At 42.1% G+C, this 27,777-nt stretch overlaps 1 protein-coding gene across 1 annotated transcript in view; it reads left to right on the forward strand.

Moving 5' to 3' along the window:
- Positions 1–17,724: 17,724 nt before the first annotated feature.
- IL1R2 (interleukin 1 receptor, type II) overlaps positions 17,725–27,777 on the forward strand; it is a 13,603-nt gene continuing 3,550 nt past the window's right edge. Inside the window, 8 exon segments of the mRNA XM_009997942.1 lie at positions 17,725–17,744; positions 20,601–20,646; positions 20,649–20,730; positions 20,839–21,097; positions 23,243–23,417; positions 24,943–25,117; positions 25,743–25,808; positions 27,049–27,184. Of these exon segments, the coding sequence (XP_009996244.1) occupies positions 17,725–17,744; positions 20,601–20,646; positions 20,649–20,730; positions 20,839–21,097; positions 23,243–23,417; positions 24,943–25,117; positions 25,743–25,808; positions 27,049–27,184 (959 nt within the window).

Raw genomic sequence — 27,777 nt, forward strand, 5'->3', positions numbered from 1 at the left:
GTAATGGTACAGAGATTAAAAACTGAAGTGTGTCTTTGTCAGCCGAATAACATTTGATGCCGTGCATGTAAATACTTCTAATCACAATGCACAAATTATTCTTCTTGCAGTATCTTGACCACTTTGCATGTTGCAAATATTTTGTGGTTTTTTTTTTTTTTTTTTAAGGAGCACATTAAGGCAGACAACTTCAAGCTGCAGGCTAGAGAGGTTCACATCTCAGGTAAAGAAGGTTTAAATGCTGTTTCACAGTAAGAGTTTTCACACAGGCCATGGACACTTCATTGCTACCTGGGGCTGGTGGTTTTCCTGTCAGTATGCATGGTGTCTATAGCAAGCAGGTATGAAGAGGCTGTGAATCTCCCCTCGATGTCTGTTTTTATACTCAGATTCATTAGATTTTAACATTTAAGCCTACTCTGAAAGTGCCTCCAGGAAAAGCAAAGTTTAATTCACCCACAGTTAAAGAGCAGCTCAATGAATTCTAGCACTTGGGATTTCTTTTTTGGTTTTCTGAAAGTAGAGAGGCTTTTCCTGGAAGGAGCTTTGAGGTCAATGTTGTCTTGATGATTAGTTCAGGTAAACTCCTAATAACAGACAGCAGGGAACAATCCTTTTCCAATAGAAATACAGTACATTTTAAATGCACAGTCTTGTCCCTTAGATGGAATATAGTAATCCTCTTACTGTATGTTTTAAAGATGTATTTTGCCAGAAAATTTCAAGAGAGCAAACTGTTAACCATGCAAACTTACTTATGGCTCCTTGTTATTTTTCTCTTCATACTTGTCTGAGATTGGTGGGACAGCCCTGCCTGCAGAAGTTGGTTGGGAACAGCATCTAAAAGAGACATTGGGTAAGACTAGAGACATCCTCTTAATTTCTCCTTTAGATTCTGCTTTCTGTTCCTTAAAAAAAACACAACAAAACAACAAACCAAAACAAAAAATACAGAACACCAAAACAAAAAATGCAGAACACTAAAACCCCCAAAGGTTTTGCCTGAGTGCTAAAGTGTAAATTGTGCCTTCATCTGTTCTTCACTACACTTAAAAATTCACCCTATTTCAGCTGAATATCATAGAATCATAGAACTATTCAGGTTGGAAAAGACCCTTGGGATCACCAAGTCCAACCATTATCCCTACTCTACAAAATACTCCCCTAAACCATCTCCACCAACACCACATCCAAATGACTCTTAAACACATCCAAGGATGGTGACTCAACTCCCTCCCTGGGCAGCCTATTCCAGTGTCTAACCATTCTTCTGTGAAGAAGTTTTTCCTAATGTCCAATCTAAACCTACCCTGTTTATACGATGAGACCCTCAGATCCATCCAGTTTGGAAAGGCATGGTGCCTAATTTTGTCTAGGAGAGCAGCTGAGCTCTTGACGCGTTGACTAGATGTGCTGTTCAAAGAGTACTACAGCACCCAAACACTGGCTCTCTCTTCCTGCACAGCTGAACTACTTCAGGATTTGAAACAGATAGTTTGTAGTCCATTTTGCTATAATTTCCCAGAAGGGTCCCCTTGAGTCACAATGATCAGGTATCTTGTTGTCTGCTAATTCTCTGACCTCCAGGTGTAGTAACTAGCATGTCTGTTACTTCTCAAGTACTGTAAAAATGTGAGTGTGTAATTTCACAAGTTAATCTCAATAGAAGTGTAAGTATCAGTAGCTTTCCACATAGACACATTTCACTTTTTATGTCTCTTTACTTTTTACAGTTTTATATTGCTTTTTTATTGCAAGAAAATTGATATTAAGCTTACCTATGATATTTAAAAGGTATTTCAGGAAAATAAAAATACTGCCTAAATAAACCCTGTCTAGGGACCCAGACTCTTCCTTATTGAGAGAATATATCTGAATTGCTTAGGTTGCACAACAAGAGCTGGACTTGAGCAAACTCCTTTGGCTGTGGGTGATGGAGGTTTCCTCCTTTGACTCATGCAGTGCTGAGACAGGTAGTCCTGAGACAGTCTCAGGTGGAGATTTTGGCAGTCCTCACCTCTGAGGCTGCTTAGGCCAAATGTCTCAGTTTGGGTTGTCTCTATGCAACCATTTTGCATAAGGTTGTGTTGACTATGTGGATACATAAATGGACTTACTTTCCCTCTCACGTGCTGGTGTGTTGAGAATTAATGAAAGTAATTTATTTCATCTGTGCTGGTTTGGAGGGATATTTTGATAGTGGGGGAAGGACCCCAGTGGTGGCTTTGGTAAGAAGCTAAGAGGCTGCCCCTGCTCCAAACCCAGCCAAGGAGCCATTAGAAGGACAATAGATGTGCCTCAGTGATTAACATACGAAAGAACTGAAATAAAACCTGAGCAGAGGAACACTTATGTAAGAAGAGCTGTGCTGGAGAGGCAGATCAGTGCTGGTGGTTGGTGAAGAAGAAGAGGAAGAAGGTGCCCAAGCAGAAGTTTCCCTGCAACCCATGGTGAGATGGCAGCTGTGCCCCTGCACTCATGGAGGAACATGGTGGAACATTCCCTGAAGGCACCAGGAGGGGTGAACTTGGCCAGTGGGCTTGGATTTTCTGCCAGTGGACTCGGATTTGCTGCTGGTGGACTCAGATTATGCAGCTGTTGAAGAATGTGGACCTGCAGCCCGTGGACTTAGATCTGCAGCCGTGGAAGACCCCGGTGCCAGGAGAGTTTGTTCCCGAAGCCCCCGTGACTCTGTGGGAAGCCCAGGCTGGAGCAGCTCCGGACCTCGTGGGAAGGACTAATGAAAGAGAAGTTTGTGGAGAAGTCTCCCCCATGGGAGGGACCCCGTGGGGAACCAGGGCAGAACTGTCAGGAATCCTTCCTGAGGAGGAAGGAGCAGCAGGAACCACCAGCCTGTGAACTGACTCCATCCCCTGTCCCCCTGTGCAGCTGGGTGGAAGGAGGGAGAGAAACCGGGAACAAAGGGATTTGGGCCCGGGAAGAAGGGAGGGGTGGGGTAACATATGCAAGCCCTGCTCTGTGTTTGTCTGTGTCTTGTGGGTGTTTGATTATTGCAAAATTAAATTATTTTTTCCCCAAGTTAAGTCTGTTTTGCCCATGACCATAATCAGTGAAGATCCCTCCTTGTCCTTTGTCTCGACCCATGAGCTTCTAGGTGGCCTCTGTCCTCCCCATCCCACAGTGTCTGTGAGGGGGGGAAGTTGAGTGAGCGGCCATGGGGCTGTTTGTTTGTTGTTGTGTTGGGCCCAAACCAGGACATCATCGCTTGATGGGAATTATTTTTAAAAAGTGATGTATTTGAAACATATTTAAAGAAAGTAAGGCATCCTTGAAGTGAACAGTGTGTGAAATGTGAAAGGAGAGGAGGGAATAAGCAACTAAAAAAGAAGCTAGTTAAGTTAACAGTGTAAATGCCACTATGCACAGACAGATGGGTATCAGCTGTCTTTTTGGTAGGTGCCAAGATGTACTGTATGAACTGAGGAAACAGAATGTACTTTAACTGAACACTGCTTACCTTGTAGAATAAAGAAGACCTGTAAAAACCTTCATGAAGCCTATATATATTTTTTTTTAATTATTATTTTTTTTTTCTGAAATATGCAGGGTTCAAAGTGTACGTTTTTCTTTCGTATTCAAATGGGAAAATATTTCAAGTTGTTTCAGTCTCTAGTGCTGCTGAAAAATCTCTGGATACATGATAAAATGTATATTGTGTATCACTGATGGGGAAGGGAAATGGGTTTTTTTGAGCCAGGCAAAAATGATACATGGCTTCTTTTTGTTGAAATGCTGATGAAATCTTTCACAAAAAGAAAACCATCAGTGGACCAAAAAAGTACAAGAGCATCCATTAGAAAACATCAGTTTTGTGTCATATATTCAGTCTTAGCAAAGTGGAGAGAAGAATTGGTTAAAAAAAGCCCTAAAGAAACAGAAGAAGAGTGAAGAACTGGGGCTGAAAGGAGAGGTAAATAAAACATTGATGTGACAAACTGCACTGTATGTCCTCTTTTGCAGCTTTCTGCCCCACTGTACTGGTATTATTAACACAATAAGATCTGGGAGGATCCACAGCCAGTGCTTCAATATTCATAACCTTACCGGCAGGAATCAGGGAATAGTATATTCCTTCAACTCCAACTGCTGGAAGGAAATGTTATATAGGAAACTCAGTCTATAATTTTCATAAAAAAAGCCCCCAACACTCACTTGGTACTTTGTTAGGTTGAGCAGGTCATGCTACCACCCAGCCTAGCTACCAAGAGCTCTGGGTCATATGTAGGGCAATATTGATGTGTCTGCCATTCATATTAACCACTGTCTCATGGCTCAGTACTTTTGTGTGGAGGGTAGTGATGACTGAGGCCATCAAAAGGAAACATTTCCCACATCAAATGAAACTGGAGAAATGTAGCTTGGAAGCATGCTACAATGGAATGAATATGTTAAACATAATAGATGTCCTGAAAATGTCATAATTAGTAATTTGAGCCAGGATTCCCAAATTCCTGTATCATAGGTACTGCAGAAAATTTGAAAATATACATCAACAAACCAAATTAAACTTTGACACAGGTGATTATAATGGCTTGATATCTTCCAGGATTTAATTCCAGAAGTGAATTATGATTGTTGATGGACTTATAGAATCACAGAATGGTTTTGGTTTACAGGAACCTTAAAGATCATCTAGTTCCAACCCTCTCGCATGGGCAGGGACACCTTCCACTAGACCAGGTTGCTCCAAGCCTCATGCAAGCTGGCCTTGAACATGTCCAGGGAAGGGACATCCACAACTTCTCTGAGCAACCTGTTCCAGTGTCTCACCACCCTTACAATAGTATTTCTTCCTAATGTCTAACCTAAACTTACCTTCTTTCAGCTTGAAACTATTACTCCTCGTCCTATTACTATATGCGCTTATAAAAAGTCCCTCCCAAAATTGTCTTCCCGTGCTTTTCTGTCATCTCATTCCCCAGCATTGCTGAGTTACTTCAGTTGAAAACTGGACCAATTCAACCACGGTGAGCTTATTGGTGTCAAGTGAGTAGTATCAAGTATCAAGTATAAAGTATCAAAATTGAATTTGTGAAGAGGAAGCAAGTTGAAGCCTCTAGATGTGTGGTAATTCTTCCGGAACAGGGCAGGCAACACGCAATCTGGGACAGCCCTGGGGGACAAAAGATCAATGAAGACTTGAACAGAGTTGTTGCCTAAGTAAACACAGTCACACGGTCTTATTTCACAAGCCTGTCTTCCTATTACTTGAGTAGTAATAGGATGCTTTTTATGCAGTGAACTTTGGGTACCTTAAGGCTACCTTGTTAATCTAGAAAACCTGAGAACTGCAGCTTCATGAGCCAGAGTGCAAAGCCAGAGTTTCAGCATGAAACGGATGAAAGGGCTGAATTGTTTTCAAACACAAAGTTGCCCATGGGTGGATGTCTACATCTTCAGCTCCACATTTGTGCTGGAGCTCCACATGGTTGCGTGAGTAGTAGTGTATGTACAGCACATTTTGTTCTGCAATCAGTGTCCATAGGTTTCATTTCACTATGTCCTGCACAAACGCGGATTGCTGGTAAGTGCTGTGTGCTGTGTCCCATCAAGGGTTGCTCCAGCGCTGTCTGGATGTTCTCAGGAAATCTGTGCATGTTCTGCACTGTGCCCTAGAAAGCACAGAACATCTTGGGCCCAGTGGGTTCATTTCTGAAACTCCACCACTCATGAAAATGAGGTTTTTGTTTTTTGTTTTTTTTTAATTGTGCCTCCTTGCATGTAGAAAGCCTTGATATATTTTGTGGTTTTTGCAATCAGGCACATAAACAGGTGACTGGCAAGTAGCTGAATCTGAAGGTAACAAGAAAGATGTAAGTAATCAGCTAGACCTACCTCTGGAGGTGGAACAACCAAGTGCAGGCACAGGGACACAGTACTGGGGATCAGTGGGATGGAATGGCAGGGACAGACCTCTGTTACATCAAAAACCACTTGCCTTGGGCTGTGGGAAGCTTGCTGCAATGGCCTGCCAACGTGAGAACTCCAGCATATAGACTTTGGTCTGCAATTTTTGTTATCCCTTTGTTTGCTAATCCACTCAGTAGACAATGATGATGCATGACAGGGGGATGTGCAATGCCACCATAAAGCCCAGCACTAAGACTAAGTGGCAAAAAAGGAAGTTGGTTGTGACTAGACATAACTGGACTTCTGGGGCTGCACAGTTCTGGATTCAACCAGTAGGAAAAGAATACAGGGCACAACAGAAAATATTATTACTGGACTATTAAAGGTCATATTGACATGCATGTGATTCTGGCAGTTCAACCTCAGGCAGGGTATATAATTACAAAATCTACTCACATGAGCAGCAAGAATGAGAGAGAACCTGGATCTGCATTCCCTACTGCAAGGTTAGATACTTGATGATAGCACAGAGAAGTGTTGGCAGTTGGAGGGCACAGTCAGGGCTAGAGGCTGGAGTTATGCCAGATTCCTGGAAGCCAGATGGTGTTGGTATCAATCCTTTCTGGAGGCTCTGAAAGACCAGAAATTTGGTTGCCAGAAAGTACAAGGGGGAAAAGTCACACTACAAATGCCATGCTCTTATGTCTCCTTAAATATCAGCTGCAGGTTACTGACATGACCAGATACAGGGCTACATGGACTTTCAGTTTGACCTGCTGTGACTGCTCTTCCATTCGTATGGTTTCTGATTCCCCAGCTGTCGTGGATATTTCTCTGATGCTGCAAGCCCCAATCCCTGACTGTTGCATGGCCTATGAAGGGTCTTTAAAAGATCTGGAGGTGTTTTCCACTACTTCATTTACTAAGAAGCTTTTCCCTATACATACATAGATGTGTTGTTTTTTGCTTCTGGTATCTTGAAGGTCCAAAATACTTGTTGTTCTTGACTTATAAAACCTTTTACTAGGAAAAGAGTTAGCTATATCCTGAGTAAGCTGCAGGTGTATATATGCACACTGGTGCCTTTATGCACATAGGGAAGCATGCATTTGCAGGACAGAAAAGTAAAGAGAGGGTCTTGTGATCAAGGTTGGATGTTCCTGAGAAATACCTTTGTCTCATGAGAGCTGCTGGCTATGATGTGGGCAGCCTTCATGCCTGAGCATGGTTGAGAGACCTCTCTACAGTGCTGTAAAGGTGTAGAATGATACAGCTGCATTCCTTATGGTGACAACAGCATCTCCTGCATTTGTATCATCGTGTGCACTGTCCATCTTCTGTATCCTGATCCTGCTTCTGCTCATGACCTACTTTTACTGTAGCTGTATCAGTGGGTAGCTTACCTCTGCACAGAATAAAGTTTCTTTTAATAGCAAAGGATAGTAGAGTCCCCCATCTAAATATGATCTGGATATAGCACCCAGGGCATGACTGATCAGAGTGATGGGAAGACAGAGGTCTGCAGAGGGGTGAGGTTTATGGATGAGAGTAAAACAAGGGATGGACAAGAATGTGTCAGAGACACAGCAGAACTTGGCTCAGGGTGCATATTAATTTACACCCACTTTGCTGCAGGTAAACTTGCCCTCTGTCTAGAATGATCTGTTTCTCAAAGGGGCCTGATAATGTGCATAAGCTACAGGGTTTGCAAACCCTGCATTTTGTTTACTGAGCATGAACCAGTGGAATCCAAAGCAACAGGAATTTACCCATGACATATCCTGAGTCCAGCGTAAGCCCTGCTGAAAGCACAGCCTCTTTAGTTCATTATTCCTCCTGTGCAGCAACTTCTCCAGGAAACCTCTTACAAAAGTCTCAAAGTTGGCACATTAACAGAATTCTTTCCTGCAGGTGCTGTTTCTTCATCTTCTCAGAATGTGCAGCCTCAAGGAACAACCCTGCAAGCACTTTTCTACTTGACGACACTACAAGGTTTTGAAACATTAAGTAGAGTGTTCAAACTGGAGGCTGCTTATATTGTTAAGAAAACACTGCATATATCCCGTGAGTAGACTGCAGTGTCAGGAAATTTCAGGCCTTTCCTCTATTCTACAAAACCTTCCAAAAATAAGAATAATTTGATTATGAGGATATATATATATACAAAAAAAAGAGAGATAATTCTTTTCTATTATAGCAGTGATTCCAGAAAGTGAAAAAGTAAATTTACCCTAGGATCAGGAGACATGTGGTCTGAGCAAGCTCTGGAGGGTGGCATCCTAGTTCTGATGGCTCCATTAATTCCTAGCTGCAGGGTCCCTACAAGAGGCTGTCAGCCTCTAATAAGCATGGTATCACTAGAAAACTCATTAATAGATTTTGATCTACAACGACACAGAACTACTGCTACTGAATTTATTTCATGTTGTTGAATTATATAAAGTAAATGCTTTTTATGTAGTCCTCAGGTTCTCACTCTACTTGCAAACCACTAAAATGCTATTAGTTGTGTTATTAATAAGTAAACTCTGTCTGGTTGCTGTAAAATAGGTTTGAATTTCTGCAAATACTTGCCAGTTTATGCTAAGCAGTTTTGGACAGATCACTCTGGTGTCCACTGGCAAGCACAGCCTGATCCTGTAGCTGTTACACTTTGCATGGGGCAATGAAAAAACAAACTCTGAATAGCATTAATTTCCACCCTTCTTTTAGAGACTTTTACAATTGTAATACAACCCTTCATCTCAGCAGGTGGCAGCCTCTGTATTTCTCCATGTATAAATACTTTTGTGTCTCTACTTTTTTTTCTCTTTCTTTCTTTCTTTCTTTCTTTCTTTCTTTCTTTCTTTCTTTCTTTCTTTCTTTCTTTCTTTCTTTCTTTCTTTCTTTCTTTCTTTCTTTCTTTCTTTCTTCTTTCTTTCTCTCCTTTCTTTCTTTCTTTCTTTCTTTCTTTCTTTCTTTCTTTCTTTCTTTCTTTCTTTCTTTCTTTCTTTCTTTCTTTCTTTCTTTCTTTCTTTCTTTCTTTCTTTCTTTCTTTCTTTCTTTCTTTCTTTCTTTCTTTCTTTCTTTCTTTCTTTCTTTCTTTCTTTCTTTCTTTCTTTCTTTCTTTCTTTCTTTCTTTCTTTCTTTCTTTCTTTCTTTCTTTCTTTCTCTCTTTCTCTCTTTCTCTCTTTCTCTCTTTCTCTCTTTCTCTCTTTCTCTCTTTCTCTCTTTCTCTCTTTCTCTCTTTCTCTCTTTCTCTCTTTCTCTCTTTCTCTCTTTCTTTCTTTCTCTCTTTCTTTCTTTCTCTCTTTCTTTCTCTCTTTCTCTCTTTCTCTCTTTCTCTCTTTCTCTCTTTCTCTTTCTTTCTCTCTTTCTTTCTCTCTCTCTTTCTCTCTTTATTCTCTTTATTCTCTTTATTCTCTTTCTTTCTTTTATTTCTTTTATTTCTTTTCTTTATCTATGTGTTGAAAGAGAGTTTCTAATGATTCAAAAAATTATCATTGGAGTGCCAAGGAGTATGTGCCTTCTTAGTTATCTCTTATCTTCAGGCTTTCTCTTGGATATTTTAAAATCCATCAAAAGATCCTGTGACTTCTGCATGGGAGATGCAATTACAATCCTGTCATCTCAGGCCACTTTCATAAACATGTCATGAAACAGGCAACAGCTCCAAACCACTGAGGAACAGCAAGGGACCTTGTTGCTGAACACTGTGTCCTTGCTGTGCAGAGCTGGCCCATTGCAATTTCAAGGGAGCCAACAATGGTTAAAGGTCCCAGACAGTGCTGCCATATCATTGCGGTATTAAATGGTTAAATTCAGTTCCCCATTTTTTCTTTTGTTCCTGTAACCATGGTATCAAGCCAAGATCCATATCCACTTTTCATACATCCTGCTGAGACCACTCTCCCTGGGAAGCCTACTCACAAGAACTTGTACATTAATCAAAACAGTAACTTGTAAAGGTCTTGAGTATTTTGGCTTTCTCTGAAGACAAGAGGAATGGCTCAGCACTTATGAGAAGGTCAGGTTTGATGAGCTGTCCTTAAAGTAATGCAGGGCTATGCTGGGTCCCCAGAGAATTAAATACCCCTGAAAAAAACAGATCCTGGAAGTTACAGCCAGAAGGACCAACAGAGATCTCATATTTGTTAAGAAGGAAACTCTCAAACTAGGGTTGTTTTGAAGAAAAATACTCAGCACTTTCTTGCAGTCTTTCACTAAAGTTACCTAAATTTTCCTGTGAACGGTAAACCCTCATACTGAGTTCTCCTTTCTTCCAGTTAATGCTCTTCCACCTTATGATTAAGGAAAAATTGCATAGCAGAGCAATATTGCTGAAATCCTCTCTTTTTCTTTTCAAAACAGGATTGATATAAATTATTTCAATATACAACATTCAATATTGTCTTGACTTCCCAGCATGTGTAAAATCATCCCAAAGTCTTGAAAAAGCAGTTGCTGAAATAATGAGTTTCCTTTTCAGCCAATATAAAGCATGATATGGTGGAGAAGGGCTTAGCTCAGTGCATTTGAAGGCTGAAATCCTCCTAAGATTAGTTTTGCTGCCCCCTGGATATTTGTGCTCCTGTTACATGGTCAGATCTTAGGAACAGAACAGAACCTTCCAAGCTCAGCTAATGGCAAATGTTTTTATTAAAACAAGTGTTTGTTAATTTAAATGAGTGGTAGAAAATCTTGCTTTCTGTAGTGTTCCACAGTGCATGTGAACCAACTGAACAGATGAACAGAAGATAAAAAGAAAGACTAAGCCTACCTCACCTTTATTGCAAAGAAATGTGATCTTGCAGCTCCACTTTAGGTTGCTCTTGCATTACTTCTTTAGGACGACAATGTTGGGATTTCATTTTTTTTTTTCCTGAGCTGACTTGATTTCTCCTAATTCCTGTTTTCAAATACACTGATCCCCGCCCATTGAGAAGCAGTATCTGTGCATCTATTTATTTGTTATTCATTTATTTGTAATGCTCTCTTCCATTAGATCACTGATCCAGAACAAGTCTATCTTATTTTTTCCCAAGCACCTCTTGACACAATCAGAACTGCTGACCATCATGACACTAGACACAGGACAAGTACTGAGGAAGACTGCCAACTACAACTGAAATTTTGGTGTTTATTACTATACCATATTCACTTTCATAAGTTTTGCACTGTGTCCTCCACCCCAGCCTCCCACAACTCCTGTGATAATGAATTACACATAGAGGTAGTGGAAGAGGAAAAAAATACTTTGGGTAACTGTATCCACTAAGTGTATTTCAAAATCCTGCTTCTTAAAACAAGTGCGTGACATATACTTGTGTGTCAGAAGGGTAGTAAAAATGAAGATAAATGAGAAGATTTACTGCCTGCATTTAATAAATTACTTCATCTTCTTGGTGAGAGAAAGATTTCCTTCAGGAACATGTAATAAAAAATGAGCAGCTCATATTACCCTTCCAGTACACCTACAGTAGCATATGACCCATAGCAGCTCAGTTTTTCCCTAATGATAGGATGTGTACTTGTCACTGTTTTTCATAGCTATAATGTTACTTTTTTTAAAGCAATTACATTTAAATTCAGTTAAAAAAAAGACAATAATGACTAAAAATCTTTGCTGTCTGTTTTTCTCTTTGCTTCTGGAATTCGCTGTTTGGTGGCCTGTCTGCTTAAACCAAGCACTATAACTGATTTAGAAATCTTTAGAAATCTCCTGCTTCTCAACTGGACACAGTTCCTCCCCTGTCTACTGTTACTGTCAACTTTTTGTAATCTCTACTGTGTTGGTAAATCCTTCTACACTTTTCTCATGCAAGACCACAAAGCATTTTATGTTGCATCAGATATAAAAAGACGGATTGGGATTGCAAGCAAACACTGCAATTTTGGAAGTGGAGCGAAGCAAAAAAAAGGCTATTCAGCAATCTCAGGTTGTTGTTGGTTGCTTTTTTCCTAGCATACCCCTAGTGTCCCTGCTGACTCACTGCTTGTGGTCTTAGAAGATGCCATAGCTGTGGGAAATGTCTTCTCACTCTTCTCCTCTGCATTGTTAGCTCCCAGTCAGTCCCACGGCTCAGCCCTGACACAGTGAGGGACCATAACCTAAAGCACTGCACTGGGGCATGGGAGGTACTGGATGCTGTAGGCTTACTCCATCCAAGCAATGGGGATGGCTGGTGGCCTGGGGAAGTGCTCAAGCTGAGCTGCAAGTTGTGGTCTACCTGCCTTGTCAGTCATTATCTGCAGGTGTGCAAAGAAACACTCATGCATCCATGTTTGCATTTCAGCAGTGATCCTACTGTGTTCACTTGCAGCATCTGATTATCAGCATTTGAGGCTTCACACTAGTGAAGACTCTTAACACATGATGAACAAAATTCATCATATCCATGTGAAATTTTATCCATGGGAGAAGAAAAGACACCAAAAGATTTTTTTTTTACACTTTTATTGTAATTTTAGAAATACATTTGAATGTGGTGATGGTGAGACTGTCACTGTTTAGCAATTTAGATCACACCCTCCAGTTCAGTGTATGGGGACAGAGACAGCACTTCACAACTTTCAACAAGCTCAGCTTTGCAACAATCCTCCTTCATTGCTTGTCCACATTGCATCATATGGCAAGTCGACTGTGCCCAAGGATGTTTTTCTCCCTTAAAAAAAAAGCCAGCAAGTCCCACATTTTTTAATAAATAATTTATTCATTTCACCAGTCTCTGGCTGCACGTCTGTACACAGGCGATTTAATATGCTGGTGGCAGTCTGTGTGCAGCACTGATGAGCAAGATAAAGACATTTCAGTGTCCTGGGTAGGTCTTGCAAACATGGGTGTGATGTTCACATCACAGCTGACCCATGCAGGGGTAGTTCTCTTGGCCAACCCAAGGTCCATTTGTGGGGAGGGCAGGTGAGGCACTTTTTGTTGACTGACGTACTTCTGGACTCATTGCTGCTGGCTCTGGACCTTTCTAGCCATTACTTTGTCCCTTGCAGCCTGTTGACTTCTTCAATCATGAAATCACATTACACTTTTTTTGGAAAAGACCTTTAAGATCATCAAGTCTAGCCATTAACCTAACACTGCCAAGTCCACCACTAAACCATGTCCCTAAGCACCACATCTACATGTCTTTTAAATACCTCCAGGGATGATGACTTGACCGCTTCCCTGGGCAGCCTGAATAGGTGCTCAGATGCCAGAAAATATTTGATATTAGTGCATTCCCTTAAAGCTTGCAAACCAGCAGAGTTGGAAGCATTTGTTACCCAAAATGAGGGTCTCCTCCTTCCTGCCCATTCCAGTTCTTGACAGTGTAATTATTCTTCACAGCCTGCTTGGTTTCTTTTGCAGTGAAAAGCTCTGTGAAAGTCCCAGGAGTCCATAGCAGGGAGGCAATCTATAACCGAGCTGTCACTGCTCTAGCCAAACAAGCACTCTCTCATGACACAGTCTCTTGGCCTGTCTCCTCCTGTTCTTCCCAGCCAGTCATATACAAGTGGTGTGTGACAGCACTCATTTCTCTGGATAAGCATGCAAGTTCCTGTAAGCTTGGCATATGTTGTGCATTGGGCTAAGTCCTCTATTTAGTCTTTCTGTTCTATCAATTTGGTGTTTCTCAGAGTTAGATAGCTTATTTTCTTCCCTCTCCATTTCCATGCTCCCCAAGAGCCCATCTGGGAAACGTGTACAGACATTATAAATTATTAAAAGCAGGTTTATGCAAATCATTAAGCCAAATAACATGTGTTGGTGCAATAGTTGTGGTTTACTTTGCATCTACTTGCCAGTCATCTTTCAACATCCAATATTTCTTAATGCCTTGCTACCTTATTCTTGTGTGAACCATAGAAATCTTCTCCTATTTTTAATTGTGTGAAGCTGGCTCAGCCAAGCTGAATAGCAGAATAAATGGCAAAGTCCATGTGAGTGCAGTTATTTGATGCCAAACATGATCAGCCACATAGCTACTTGTATGAATTCCTCCAGGATATCCAGCAGAACCTGGGAGTTGCTAGAGAAAGCAGGCATCATAACTGTCCCTTATAGAAATGGTCTTACCTCCGCTTCATGATGCCTGAATTTCCATTTCCCCTTCCATTAGGGAATATCTATTAGGGATAATGAAAAGACACATCTTACTTTTGCAGACCTTTTGAAAGCCTCTGTTGCAAGGAACTGCAAGAATGATGAAGAATGATGAAGAATTACTGGAGATTTTAGTTACATGAATCATAGAATCATGGAATGCTTTGGGTTGGAACTGACCTAGAAGATCACCTAGTTCCAACCCTTCTGTAAGGGCAGGGACACCTTCCACTAAAGCAGGTTGCACAAAGCCCTGTCCAACCTGACCTTGAACATCTCCAGGGAGAGGGGATTATTGGGATGTCCTGGGAGAACAAAATCCACCCAAATGCAGCAAGGCATGTAGCCCTGGTTGCAGGAAATGGTGACCTGAGGAGATGAGCAATGAGTGAGACACATGGGGAATAGCGTTGTCTTCATGTTAGGAATTTCACAGTTATGCTCCAGCATCTTGAGATGTATACATGAATCATCAGCACAGGGAAACCACAGAATGACACCAGCTTCCCTAAAAGTCTCTCTCTATGTATAGCTGCTAGACTTGCATATTTCTGTTTATAAATACTCAGTAATATCTGACCACAAAATGTCATGGCCTTCTCATCAGACTGCTCCTAAAAACTACCTCCCATTTCTTCCTGAGTTATTTTAAACCAGATTTTTGCACCTCCAGATATACTATTTTAACAAAGTCATAGTACTGGTGCATGTGATCAGAACATTTTCTGGGCAAAAAGGCAGCCAGGACAGAGCTCTTCTGAACAATGTTGATTAAAATGTTGATCCTGGTTAGGCTTGTCTGAGGACGTGATGCTAATTCGGAACTGCTCTGCTACATTGTAAATATTTTCTTTTATTTTGGTTTTCTAAGGCAGGTCAGCATATGTTACTGGACTATAAACTCTCCTTGAACTCTTTAGCCTGCTTCAGCTGCATTTTCCAAGGGGCTGTATTTTCAGAGTCTAGATTTGTAGAAGTGTGATGAAAATCGGTCACTAGTGGCATGTACAGGTGAAAAAACACAAAGCATTCCCTCATGGAGGGGAAGCCAGGCAGAGCCCAGTCCTTACATGTGGTTTTGGGCAATGAAAAGTTGACCAGTTAACTTCAATGTCACTGTGAGCAAGTCCAAGGATGTGCTGCACCTGGCCTAGGCAAACTAGCCATGGGTGAGGTGGGAGCAAAGGACATGAAAGGGCTGGAGTTGATGGGGAAGGGCCGTGAGAGGAGACCTGAAGTGGCTGCAGTGGAAGGGAGTGTGTGTGTATATGTGTGTGTATGTAGCACAGATCTCCAGGAAAGCAAGTGATGCCAGTTCTGCTGCTCATTGAACAGCTTGCTTTTGGGTGACTTTACTACATAGAGTAATTGTAGAATCATAGAATGGCTAATGTTGGAGGGGACTTTTAGATCATTTAGTTCTAACCCTCCTGCATGGGCATGGACACCTCCCACTAGACCAGGTTTTTCAAAGTCTTATCCAACTTGGCCTTGAATGCTTCCAGGGAAGGGGAAGCCACAACTTCTGTGGGCAACCCGTTCCAGTGTCTCACCACCCTCACGGGAAAGAATTTCTTCCTACCGCCTAACTTAAATTTACCCTCTTCCAGCTTAAAACCATTACCTGCCATCCTACCACTTCTTACTCTTGTAAAAAAATTCCCTCCCCAGCTTTCCTGTAGCCCTTTCAGGTACTGGAAGGCCTCTATGAGGTCTCCTTGGAGCCTTCTCTTCTCCAGGCTGAACAGTCCCAACTCTCTCAGCCATACTTGGTGAATGCAATGAATGCATTTGCATTTGGTAGGTGCAATCTTTCCAAAGACATTACTTGCAGTTTTATTCATTTTGTGTCTGGTAAACATCTAGGTTCTTTGCTGGGAACTTGCCTGGCTGTTGTTGTCAGGGTTACCATTAGAGATTCCCATCTCTATCGAGTCACTCATACAGTAATAGCATGACCTAAGTCTTAATATAACTGGTCTGCCAATCCAACAGCCCTTTGGTCTGATTGTTATACAGTGAGTGGGAAAAGGAAGGACTGAAATAATGTTATAAATCATGAAGTCAGATTATCAGAATGAAGTGCAAGGGCTCCAAAAAGCAAGACCAGTATTTTCATAGTCTAAGTGTGGGAGTTTAGCATCAATGGAGATGAGATCTTTCAATTCACAGAGAAGATGGAGCACCAGAGGACAGTAACTGATATTAATTGCATTATCAGCCTTTCAGGTTCAGGGAAAGCAGGACTTGCTAAAGGAAAACCAGACAGTTAAGTGCTGATCAGAATACAGAAACTGTAAAGACCATTACAGATTTAAATACACTCAACATGAGCTGGCAATGTGCTCTTACAGCCCAGAAAGCCAACTGTATCCTACTTTGCATCAAAAGAACTGTGGCTGGAAGATCAAGGGAGGTCATTCTCACCCTCTACTCTTCTCTTCTGATACCCCACCTGGAATACTTTGTTCAGCTATGGAGCCCCGAACACAGAAAGGACATGGAGATATTGAAATGAGTCCAGAGGAGGGCCATGAAGGTGATCAGAGGGCTGGAGCACCTCTCCTAGGAAGACAAGCTTAGAGAGTCTCGGTTGTTCAGCCTGGAGAAGAGAAGGCTCCAGGAGATCTTAAAGTGGTCTTCCAGTACCTGAATGGGCTACAGAAAACCTGGGGAGGGACTGTTTACAAGGGCACACAGTAATAGGATGAGGGGTAATGGTTTTAAGCTGGAAGAGTGTTGATTTGGGCTTAGACATCAGGAAGAAATTCTTCACCATGAGGGTGGTGAGGCACTGGTCCAGGTTGCCCAGGGAAATTGTGGCTTCCCCCTCACTGGAAGTGTTCAAAGCCAGGCTGGATGGGACTTTGAGCAACCTGGCCTAGTGGGAGGTGTCCCTGCCCATACAGGGGGGTTGTAACTAGATGATCTTTAAGGTTTCTTCCAACACAAACCATACTATGATTCTAAGGTATGGGGCTTCCTGATTTTTTTCTTTTTGTTTACTTACTGAAGTTGTAGTAATGTGGTGGATATTGTCTGCACAAAAGAATATGTGCAACCTAAACATGTGCACAGCCCCAAAGATTGCAGTATGTTAATAGATGTCAGCATCTATGCTTCTTGTCTCCGTAGTAGATTTCAGCATGGGTTCAAAACTTGACAATTTTTCACCTCTGATACAATATTCTGAGATATCCAGTATAACTGAGGCTGATACTAGTTAAAGAAAGAATTATGAATAGGGTTAAATAAAAGATGGTTCTTACAGGCTTACTGCATTAAGCAGCTATTTTATTTTTCTCACTCAGTGACTATTCAGTTAGTGAGAGCACCACAAAACCTGAGCCTTAGACTAGAACCCATGTTCTCCAGTCCATGGCTGTCGAGCTGAGGTTTATGGAGTCCAAAGAGGAGAGGATATTTTATCGAGGTCTGCTAGCAGGGACCTCTGTATTAACTCCATGTTAATCTGGTCATCCAGATGCCACACACAGCCTTCCTGGGCTAGCAGAGAGGTAGTGCATGCCAGCTGCCCCCTGAGGGACCCCGAGGCTGTGAGAAATGTAGGAGTTCCTGCAGGAGGCATCACATGTCAGGACCAGGCACACAAAAACCGGCCTGTGGTCCCGTTCCAGACTGAAGTCCCTCACTAGACTGCCCTCTTCTAAACAGGGAGAGGCCAATATCATCACAGTTGATAACCCATTTCTTACCTGTCTGCTCATGAACCTGGACATCATAATCTACTTCTATCTGTAAATTCTTTATACTCCATGGCAAAGGGAGCTTTGAGGTAAGCTGTGACACTAAGATGGATGTTAAGGAAGGAAAGGGGAATCAACCCATTAGTGATTCACAAGCTATCTGGGAAAATCACAGAAGTTTTGTGTTGTCCATGAAGAACTTAGTAAACTATATTATGTAAAGACTGCAATTATTTAGCTGCTGACTGTGCTGCAAGGCACCCTTGAGAATTTTTTATTTGAGGTAGAGAGTAAAATAGTCATGTGAAGACACAAGTGTGTGTAAACCAGATTTCGTCAGAAGAAGGGAAATTTAGTCATATATTTAGCAGTCACTTCCTCTTTTTTGGGAAATCCAAATAATAATTTTTTTTTTTCTCTCTCAGTCTCTGTTTCTTTCATCCTCACTCTACGGAAGGAAAGAAAGGTGGGTCTAAAAAAGTCCTTTGGTTTTGACACAAACCTGATTGGGCAACAAGACACAAATTTCCTCTCTGTCTTGGGCTAAACCCTATATAAGTTCCTCACTAGCAATTTTCAGTCATATATTTCCCTGAGGAGCTAATTGACTGAAAGACTGCAGAACCACAGGTAAGTGAATCTGATGAAAATTAGGAATGAAAACCTCCCATAGATCCCCAGCTTGTGTAGGACTAATGGAGAGTTCTAGACACTAAACCAAAGGGACTGGAAAGCTCTGGAAAAATGACCAAGTATTTTCATCAGGCAAAGGATCCAACGTGAGAGCAACTCCCTAGTTACAGATGTTTACATGTGAACCATGGGGCTTGTTAGTGCTGCAGACAAAGTCACTAGCACTGAGTGCAAGCGTAGCCCTGAAAGGGGCTACAGTTCCACCTCAATACCCTGGAAGCTCTTGTAGGGCTAGTGGTAGAAGAGACAATGTGTGGTTATGAAGGTTTTAGCAAGGTGTTGGAAAGCTGCCCAGAGAAAAAGGACCTGGAAATTTTGGTCAATGGTCAGCAGGACTAAGGAAGTGATTGTCCCCCTGTATTCCAGCACTGGTGAGGCTGCAACTCAAGTAATGTGCTCAGTTCTGAGCCCCTCACTACAGGAAGGACATTGAGGTGCTGGAGCATGTCCAAAGAAGACCAAAGAAGCTGGTGAGGGGTCTAGAGAAGAAATCCTGTGAAGAGTGGCTGAGGGAACTGAGGTTGTTTAGCCAGTAAAAGAGGAGGCTGAGGGGAGACCTTATTACTCTCTGCAACTACCTGAAAGGAGGTTGTAGTGAGGTGGGTGTTGGTCTCTCCTCCCATGTAACAAGTACAGGACAGGAGGAAATGTGCTCAAGTGGTGCCAGGGGCAGGTTAGATTTGGTATTAAAATAAACCTCTTCACTATAACGGTTATTAAATTCCAGAATAGGTTGCCCAGGGAGGTGGTTGAAAAACTATCACTAGAGTTATTTAAAAGATGAGTAGATGTCGGGCTTAGGGACATGGTTTAGCACTGAACTCAGAAGAGTTAAGTTAATGCTTAGACTCAATGATCTTAAAGGTCTTTTCCAACCAGAACAATTGTATGGTTCTGTGAAACAGTAGAGGTGACTTTGTGGTGTTGTAGAGATTACAATAAGCTGGAAATAGTTTGTTCTAGTCCAGCTATCAGATGTCAGGTAAATATAGCTACTAGAATGGGAGAAATTTGGATTAAAGACACATTATAAACATAAGCATGACAGGATATACAGAAGGTGCCTGAAGGTAAGCACATATAAATATGACTGGTGTATACTGGTAAAAATTTATTTTTGCTTTTGGATACAATTTCAAAATAGATATCCGGTCATTTGATATCCATCCTATGGGACAACAATAGCATTAGGCTAGTGTTAAATGCATGCATTTTACATTTCTGTATATACAACGGAAATATTATCACATGCATGTGTACTGTATTGCACCTAAATACCCTACACAGAGCATAAGCTGGTGCTGATATAGAGCATGCTTTATGTATTCTTGCCAGAGATACACTGAGATAACACATAATCAATCAACTGAGTAGCAGTAGCTGATACCTTGTGGCAAACCAGAAAGCATTCAGTGAGGTACACAGGAGCTGCCTTGCCCATGCCAGGCAGAAGGACAATTAATGAATGACTGACAGCAAATAGTTTGTTGGTTTTTTTGTGTGTTTTGTTTTTTTTTCCCTTAGTGTCATTGTGTCTGGTATTTAGGGCAAGTTGTTTAAGGTTTTTCTCCTCTGTTTTAACACAGATGGTAGTAGTGTCCATGCTGAAAACTCATTTGTGCACCAACAGCAAGATGTGTGTGTGTACCATGGGAGACAATATTTTTTTGTCTCAAGAGAAATATTTGTTGGAGGTTTTGAAAGCTTAGCTGTGGTTACAGCAGGAAATTTGGCTGCAGCCTGATCTATGCTAGCTGGCCTACTTTGGTAGCCAGAGTGGGGAAGATAAATTGACACAGGATTTAATGAGGTTAATAATACTTTGGGAGATGCCTGAAGTGATTGCATAAGAGAGCTAAAGTCTGTTCTGCTGCATCTTTGCAGTCGCTCAAGCGACTACACTACAGCTGAATCCAAGCTACTGACCTGTGCCTCAGTCACATTGCAAAATAAGCAGTCACAGTTTTCCACTTGTAGATATTGCAGTGAAAAGCTGTGGGGACAGCAGCATCTTGTGGCATGTTGTTCGAATCTCCTGGAGCAAAAGAAAAGGGATAGGATGTGTTTATGCCAAACCAGATGCTCTTGGTCCACAAGTCAACCTCCATAACTAAGGATGAAGAAGTATTTCTGCTGGCTGAGGGTGAGCCTAAGCTCACCAGGTCCAGAGTGAGGAAAAGAGCAGTTAACTCTTAAGTTAACATGGTGTGTTTTCATTGAATCTTCTGTCCTGTAATAAAATTCCCCCATAGATTTCAAGACACTTTCCTTTGGACTGCTTCTGATTTCCTCTGGGAAAAAAAATGTGTGGGCTTTTCTTTGTCCTGGTGTTGTGCACAGCAACCACTTCTGCTTTCAGACTCCAGCAAGTCAAAAGCACAGGTAAGGGCATACTTTTTGTTTGTTAGCTTGTTTGTTTTCTCCCTCTGTCTCCCTTCTTTTTAGTGTGGCTGGCCAACAGTAATGTAAAAATATCTCTGATTTATATAGAAAACTGCTCAGATCACACCGTGTATTTCAAACACTACTATGAACTGCATGGAGAACCTGTGGTTATGAAATGCCCTTCCCTCAGATACAAACACTTGGATTTTTCTGCCTTGACATCTAATATCACATGGTATAAAAATGATTCAGAAACCATGATATCAGGAAGAGAGGAAAATCCAAGAATCTGGGCAAAAGGAGACACACTCTGGTTTTTACCAGCAGCTCTAGAAGACTCAGGAGTCTATATCTGCACAAGAAGGTAGGTATTGATAAGAAAATTCAGTGCACTAACAAGATGACTATGTAAAATAATTAGCTTGATTCTAAAGTCCAGTTGTGTTCAGAGTATGTCTAGATAATTTCTTTGGTGACTTTATTGAGAAAAAAAATATGTGGAAGCTCAGAACTTTAAATGCATTATGTGTCTACTGTAGATACTTGCACTGAAATCTGAATATATCATTACACAGTATTGCCACTCTGGCTACAATTTCATAAGGAAACCATGAACAGAGAGTTTGTTCTTGCATAACAGACCAACATAGACATAACACCATAACACCATAACACTAGACCTGAGCCAGTCAGGTCTGTGGTGAGCAGGCACATCCTTCAGCCAGGGGATTCTGCAGAACCCAACCTTCCTTTTAGGGCTCTAGGGAAGCAAATAGACTTGTTTACACCCCGGCTTGCCTTACAAAGCATGTACCAAGGCTCTGTAGTGACTTCCTTCTTCTGTCTTCCTTATCCCTATGTTTACTTTTCTTCAGCTTCACATTTTAATCTGTCATGGGACTTGATGTGTATTTACCAGTCTGGGCTCAAACATGTGACACTGCAGTGGGTTGAGACTTGGTTATGTTTTTCTGAGTAGCTGACAGCTCCCTGTACCTTCAAAAAAGGCACCAGGGTCTGGATTTGTAAGGGACTGAGGGACTGAGGAAGGCAAGAACACCCATCACCATTGAAGCCTGAATTCCAGAAAACATCCAGGGTCCTTGTTCCATGCCAGCTCCTCCTTCCATTTCAGTTCAGGTGCCTGGCAACTGGTGTCTGTGGTGTAAACATATCTCTGCATCCCTAGAGCTGCATTTGTAAAGCAGATTCTTAGCTGGAAAGGCACACCTCGTGAGTGACATGTGTCATCAGTGGAAGAGATGAAGAGGCAGAACTCAATAAGTCATGCTCAGTGTACTGGGTTGGCCTTTCTGCATGTCTCAGCCACAATTGCAGTGATGGGGCAGAAGAGGAGACCTTGATAGTGAGGCCACAATAACGAAAGGTAACAAATTTGCCCTAGACCACAGAGTAGCTGCCTGAGACCTTGAAAGTTGTATTTAATGCCCTTTCTGGACTGTTCTGCCTCAGTTCCTGGACTTATAACAGTGTGGTGGTGTTATTGACAACTATAGTAAAATGCTGTGAAATCTGTTTGAAAAAAAAATATGTAAGAGCCGAGTACAATAGCTTCATCATTAGCACTATTGTGGGATTAATAAAGTACAAACAAATTGTATTTCCTTTGCAAACCATCCTACAGGGAAGCCACCAGATTTTCAACACTGTCAAACAAGGGTAGAAGCAGATGAATACAGATCTCTACTTTTGCTGGCCAAGTATTTTGGATTTAGATGCTTGACCTGTAGGTGACAGCCTGTCCCAGTACCCCAGCAATAGTGTGAGTCCATCTGCAACCAACCCCCAAACTGTTCTCCAGGAGGTCACAGCCTGTCCCCTCTGGCTTTGCTGGTCCCTGCAGGGCTCTGCTCTGGCTGGAGGCATCTCTGAGACAGTCTTCCAGAGGTTGTAAAATTTAAACACCCCCATTTTGGTGCTTCTTGGGACTGGAAGAGATTGCCTGTTGGGGCCAGAAAGATAAGTTAAGTACTGCAAAACTTTCAAGGCAGGAATGCCTTCTTTTCCATGGAAAACTACATGCATGCATAGAAATGCCTACTGGTTGCACAAAAGTAACTGTAGATGTATTTTAGTACTTTAGCTTTTTTTTTCTTTCTTTCTTTCTTTTTTTTCCATCATTAGGGTTTTCAACAGCAAGTTCTCTTTCAAGGAAATGGCAGAAGGTTCATGACACACCTGCTGCTGTTTAGGTGGACATGGTCCCCCTCCTTGCAAAATTAAAATCATGCTGTAGCCCAAGGGTGCACAGCAAACATGGTGTACAAAAAAAAGACTGAAGCTCCGAAGCAGATACTTGTCAGCAACATGTTTAACTTGTGCCAAAAAACCAGTATCAGATCATGCCAGGAGGGATCCTGGAAAATCACTAAGTCTTGACCTCTTGGAAATAGCTAAAGAGGGATATAGCGCCAGGAGGAAATCAAAGGTGTTACTCAAGTTCCCTTAGTTGCTGGTGGTTGCTCATCTCTCCCTGCTCTGTCTGCAGAAACTCCTCCTACTGCGCAGAGGTCTCCATCCACCTCACAGTCATGGAGAAAACAGCTGCTCAGGAGATTGCCTATTCCCAGTTCCTCTTCACCTTCACATCTGGAAAGATTGTTTGCCCTGATCTGTGGGATTTTACACCAAATAGGACAAGCTTGGAGCTCAAGTGGTACAAGGTAGAACTTTCACCTCCTCTTTATGCAAAGCCTAATCCTGACCTGTTTGTAAAGGCATGTACCTCTCCACTTCCTGCTTCTCCTGAACATGATGTTGTTAAAGCCATGAGCACAGTTTAATATACTGGGAATTTTGGGGCATATTTATATATTTTAAGAAAGGTTCTCTGGGTTGCAGTCAGCACAGGGTGAAGTGCTCCACATGTTATATGATCTCACAACTGTGTAACTGTGTTTAAGGCTAGACTACATACTGCAACTCCAGGGTTTGCCACTTCAGATTAGCCCCTTGTCTTTGGTGCTACGCTTCATTTTTATGGCCCCTCTAGTGAATTCCATGAAGTGGGACCTGCTAGTGATGCTTCCTTAGTGTGAGCAGTTCTGATGGGGTAGTTTCCATCAACCAACTGGAATACAGTGTTTGGAAATAGCCGATTCATCATATCAGGCTTATAGTGTTGCCTGCCCATGGCTTTTCAAGCAGTCAAGCCTGGTTGTGCTTGCAAGGTGAAATATCCTTCACTTGATCAATGTTGTACAATCTTGCACTGAACAGGACAGAGTTCTTCTTCTATTTCCTTAGGACCTTGGTTTAGCTTTCACTTTGACTGTGGGCTCTGCCTCGTGCAGCTGTCTATCATTCATACCATCAGATGCAATACCTCAGCTGGCTTCATACAGCAGTGCCTATGTCATGATTGGTACCACACCAGCAAAATGTCTCTGACCCCCTTCAGAAGCAGCCTATGCCTGTAACCCAGTTAGTCATCTAAGTACAAGGCTGTCCACCTCAATATGGTTCTTGCTACACCTGTCAGAAAGAGCTAACTTGCCTACATGGGAAAGGGACACCATTGCTCCTAGCAGGGATCCAACCCATGTGTGATCAGAGTCTTAGTGATACAGAACTGGGATTGATCACATTTTATGAGATTATGTAGGGTAAGTAATATTTTTGTGAAACCTGCATTATTATTAAAGTGCATTTATCTTAGAAGAATGGCTTAGAATATTACTCTTATGAGGTCATGGATGGAAAGTAACAGTGTTGTGAAAACCTTCAAACCTTTCACACCTTCATTGTGAAAACCTACTAAAATGATTTTGTCTAAGAAGAATGCATTAGATGACTAGTCTTAAGGGAACTCAGTACAGAAACGACAACAACTTTTCCATCCTAAAACGTGCATTTTATTGAAAAGCTACATACACACATTACAGACAAATTAAAACAGTGAGTCTTCATACTTCATATAGTATCTCAGAGCATTTTAGAGATGGGGATTGGAACTAGATGATCTTCAAGGTCCCTTCCAACCCAAACCATTTTATGATTCTATTACCATTTTATGCAAGGTTGAAGAACTTGGCCTTTTGTGGAAAAGTGGAACTGCCCAGATTTCCCAGTGAAATGTAGACTTTTACTAATGAAGACGTGAGGATAAGTAATTTTGTCTGGAGGTTACACAGAGCGTAACTGCACCTCTCACCTTGCCCGTAACACCAGCTGCTGTCCTTTCCCCAGGGTGGCCTGCCTTTGGAAGACAACAATGAAAAATTCATAATTCTGAAAGGTTCGACTTCTCTGATCATGACTTCTGTGTCACAAACAGACGCTGGCTATTACACCTGCAAGATGGCATTTCCATTTGAAGGTGTAACGTATGAAATCACCAGAACTATTCTACTGGAGACTGCTGGTAAATATTGAGACCTATTTGTCAAAGAAACTCAGGAGAGGAACTCATACTCAGCACAGGCAAAGGGGATGCCACGGGTGCTTGTTTTTGTGTTGGGGGGTTTCCCACAGCATCCCTGGCAGGGCTGGGGTCACCTCTTTGCCTCACCTGCACAGAAGATGTGCGGGAGGCAGAGCTTGATGCTGCGAGCGCCTGCGGGTGTTAAACCGAATAATTGGTGTCGATCACAGCAAATTACTTCAGGGGGCTCCGGAAATAAACCGGAGGGTGGGGGAAACCCGCTATTTCGCAAAGGGGCGGGGACGGGAGGGTCGGGGCGCTGCTGATGCCCGAGGGGCCGGCAGGGGGCGCTGCTGCTGCTGCGCGGAGCCGCCACCAGGGGGCGCTGCTGCGACTCCCAGCCGGGCTGCACCTTTCCATAAGAACTACAGAAGTTTATCAGCTGTGCTGAAACGCTACTTAAAGAGGCTAGAATTGGTCGAATTGGTAGAATTGCTCTGGCAGGGGGGTTGGACTAGATGATCTTTCGAGGTCCCTTCCAACCCCTAGGATTCTATGATTCTATGATCTATAGTTCTGGGACAATGGCCGTATTGCTAACACTGACTCTGCTCTCTCTGTCCAGAACAAGAAAAGATAACTACTCCAATAATTGTGTATCCAACACAAAAGACAACATCTGCTCCTCTCGGTAAGGCCCAACATTGTTTTTGGAAACATCTAATCAGGCAAAAACTAGAGCAGGTCTTCTTAAAGTGTAATTTATTGGCATAAATTGTTGTATTTCTTTTGGTCTTGATTATACCAGCTGAGAGTTGGTGCTGGAGTGTTTTTTTCCCTCTTGTTGTCTACAACTAGATGCTGTCTTTCATGTAGGAGAAGCTGCAGAAATGCTGCAGATTTTAGCCTCTAGCAAAGCAGGATCAGCTGCTCAGAGTCTCCCCTCGCTAAGAACTGTTAATTTTCAATATTCCCGCAAATTGGTCTAGGTTATCTGGTGGCTTTGAATGAGCCATTTAGCTCTTTTGGGAGGAGACATTTTTTCATTCCTTTCTACTGTTTGAACTAGACAGTTTTTGTTAGTTAGAAAGTACCTTGATCTCAATTTTTGGTTTTTGAAAATCATGTTATGACCACAAATTTCTGTTGTATTTCCTCTTCCCAGAAAATGCCAGGTGTATTTTACACTCAGCGTTTTAAACTTGGGTACTATACACATAGCTGTGTCCCATGATTTCTTAGTTTTCCCTGCCACTTTTCTTCCTATCAGATTAGGACCACCAAGCCTTATTATTTATTTATTTATTTATTTCCCCCCTCCTGTTTAGCTCCTTGGAGTGTTTAATTTCCCTTTTATCACCATCTGCACAGATACAATCATAAAATTGTATGCACTGCTGACCCCTGTATTCTCCACATAATACACACCAGTTTGAAGGCTCATTATCCTTAGCTCCAATTTACAATAATGTAGCAAAAATTCTGAATTTTTGCACCATCCCTTTGTCCCTGGAGATCACACCTTGAGCTGAAGGCCCTCGTCCACAGCACCTCTGAGTGAAGCTGCACTGCTTGTTACCGCAGTTGCTCCAGAGTGGTAAATCACACCATGACCCATAGGCTGTAGTACGTCAGAGGGAGAAAGGCCTAAGAACACAACTTTGCCTCCTGAGGAATGTGTCTAGTGTAAGAGTTGCTAACTGTTGCAATGGAAAAATCATTTGGTTAGCAGCAGGAAGGACGGCCAAACTGAACGGTCTTTCTGCCAAGGAGAAGGGAATCAAAAGCAATCTGGGATTTAGCTTCTCTTTTCAATGTAGTTGTGCTTGACCTGTGAGGGAACTTGATCTCTTGCTGGAGATTTTGCTTTTTACCAAGAATTGTTTTCCACATGCATCTAATTGTCTTTTTAAACTTTCTTTTGCCAACAGGCTCCAAGATGACTCTCCCATGCAAAGTGTTTATTGGACAGAGCAGCCATGGCCATACTGACGTGGAATGGCTGGCAAATGACACCGCTGTCAACGTGGTTTACAAGCAGAGCAGAGTGACACAGGGGGAACGACAGTAAGTCTGGCTGAGAGGGTTTCCTTGTGTTTGTTTTAACATGCAGTGTGACAAGGGCTCTCAGTGCAGCTGAATGCCAGGTAGTGAAATAGGATATAGACAGATCTGAGAAACAGGCAGGCAAGCAAAAATCCCCAAAGCCAACCCCGGCATGGTGAAACAAATTCTTTGTCTTGAGTCTTTATCCATGGTATACTACAAATCAGCCAACCTCAAGGCTTAAGCTTGAAGTCTGCTTTCATGGACAGCTGGGCTGTTGGAAGACCTGACTGCAGAGGAAAGCAATGGGACTTGATCTTTCCCAGTGCTTCTCCTCTCTCCTTAACCTGTGCCAGGGAAGCAGCAACATCCTCTCCTTGACATTCATGAAGTTCTCTGAACATACTAACAGAAAATTATCCAGTGGTATTTATTTATTTTTAAATATAATTGTTTTTTCCCCTTAGGGTAGATCTTTTCCACATTAGTGATTTAAACTGACTCATAGAGACATCCAGTGAGTGCTAGAGTTGGTGCCAGGGAAGCACTGGGAGGGATGCTGGTGGGAGGGAGAAGCAGGATGTCCCACATCCTGTTGCCCTGATCCATTGTCT

This window comes from Chaetura pelagica, unplaced genomic scaffold, assembly GCF_000747805.2.
Source record: "Chaetura pelagica isolate M959 unplaced genomic scaffold, ChaPel_1.0 scaffold123, whole genome shotgun sequence".
Classification (NCBI taxonomy): domain Eukaryota; kingdom Metazoa; phylum Chordata; class Aves; order Apodiformes; family Apodidae; genus Chaetura; species Chaetura pelagica.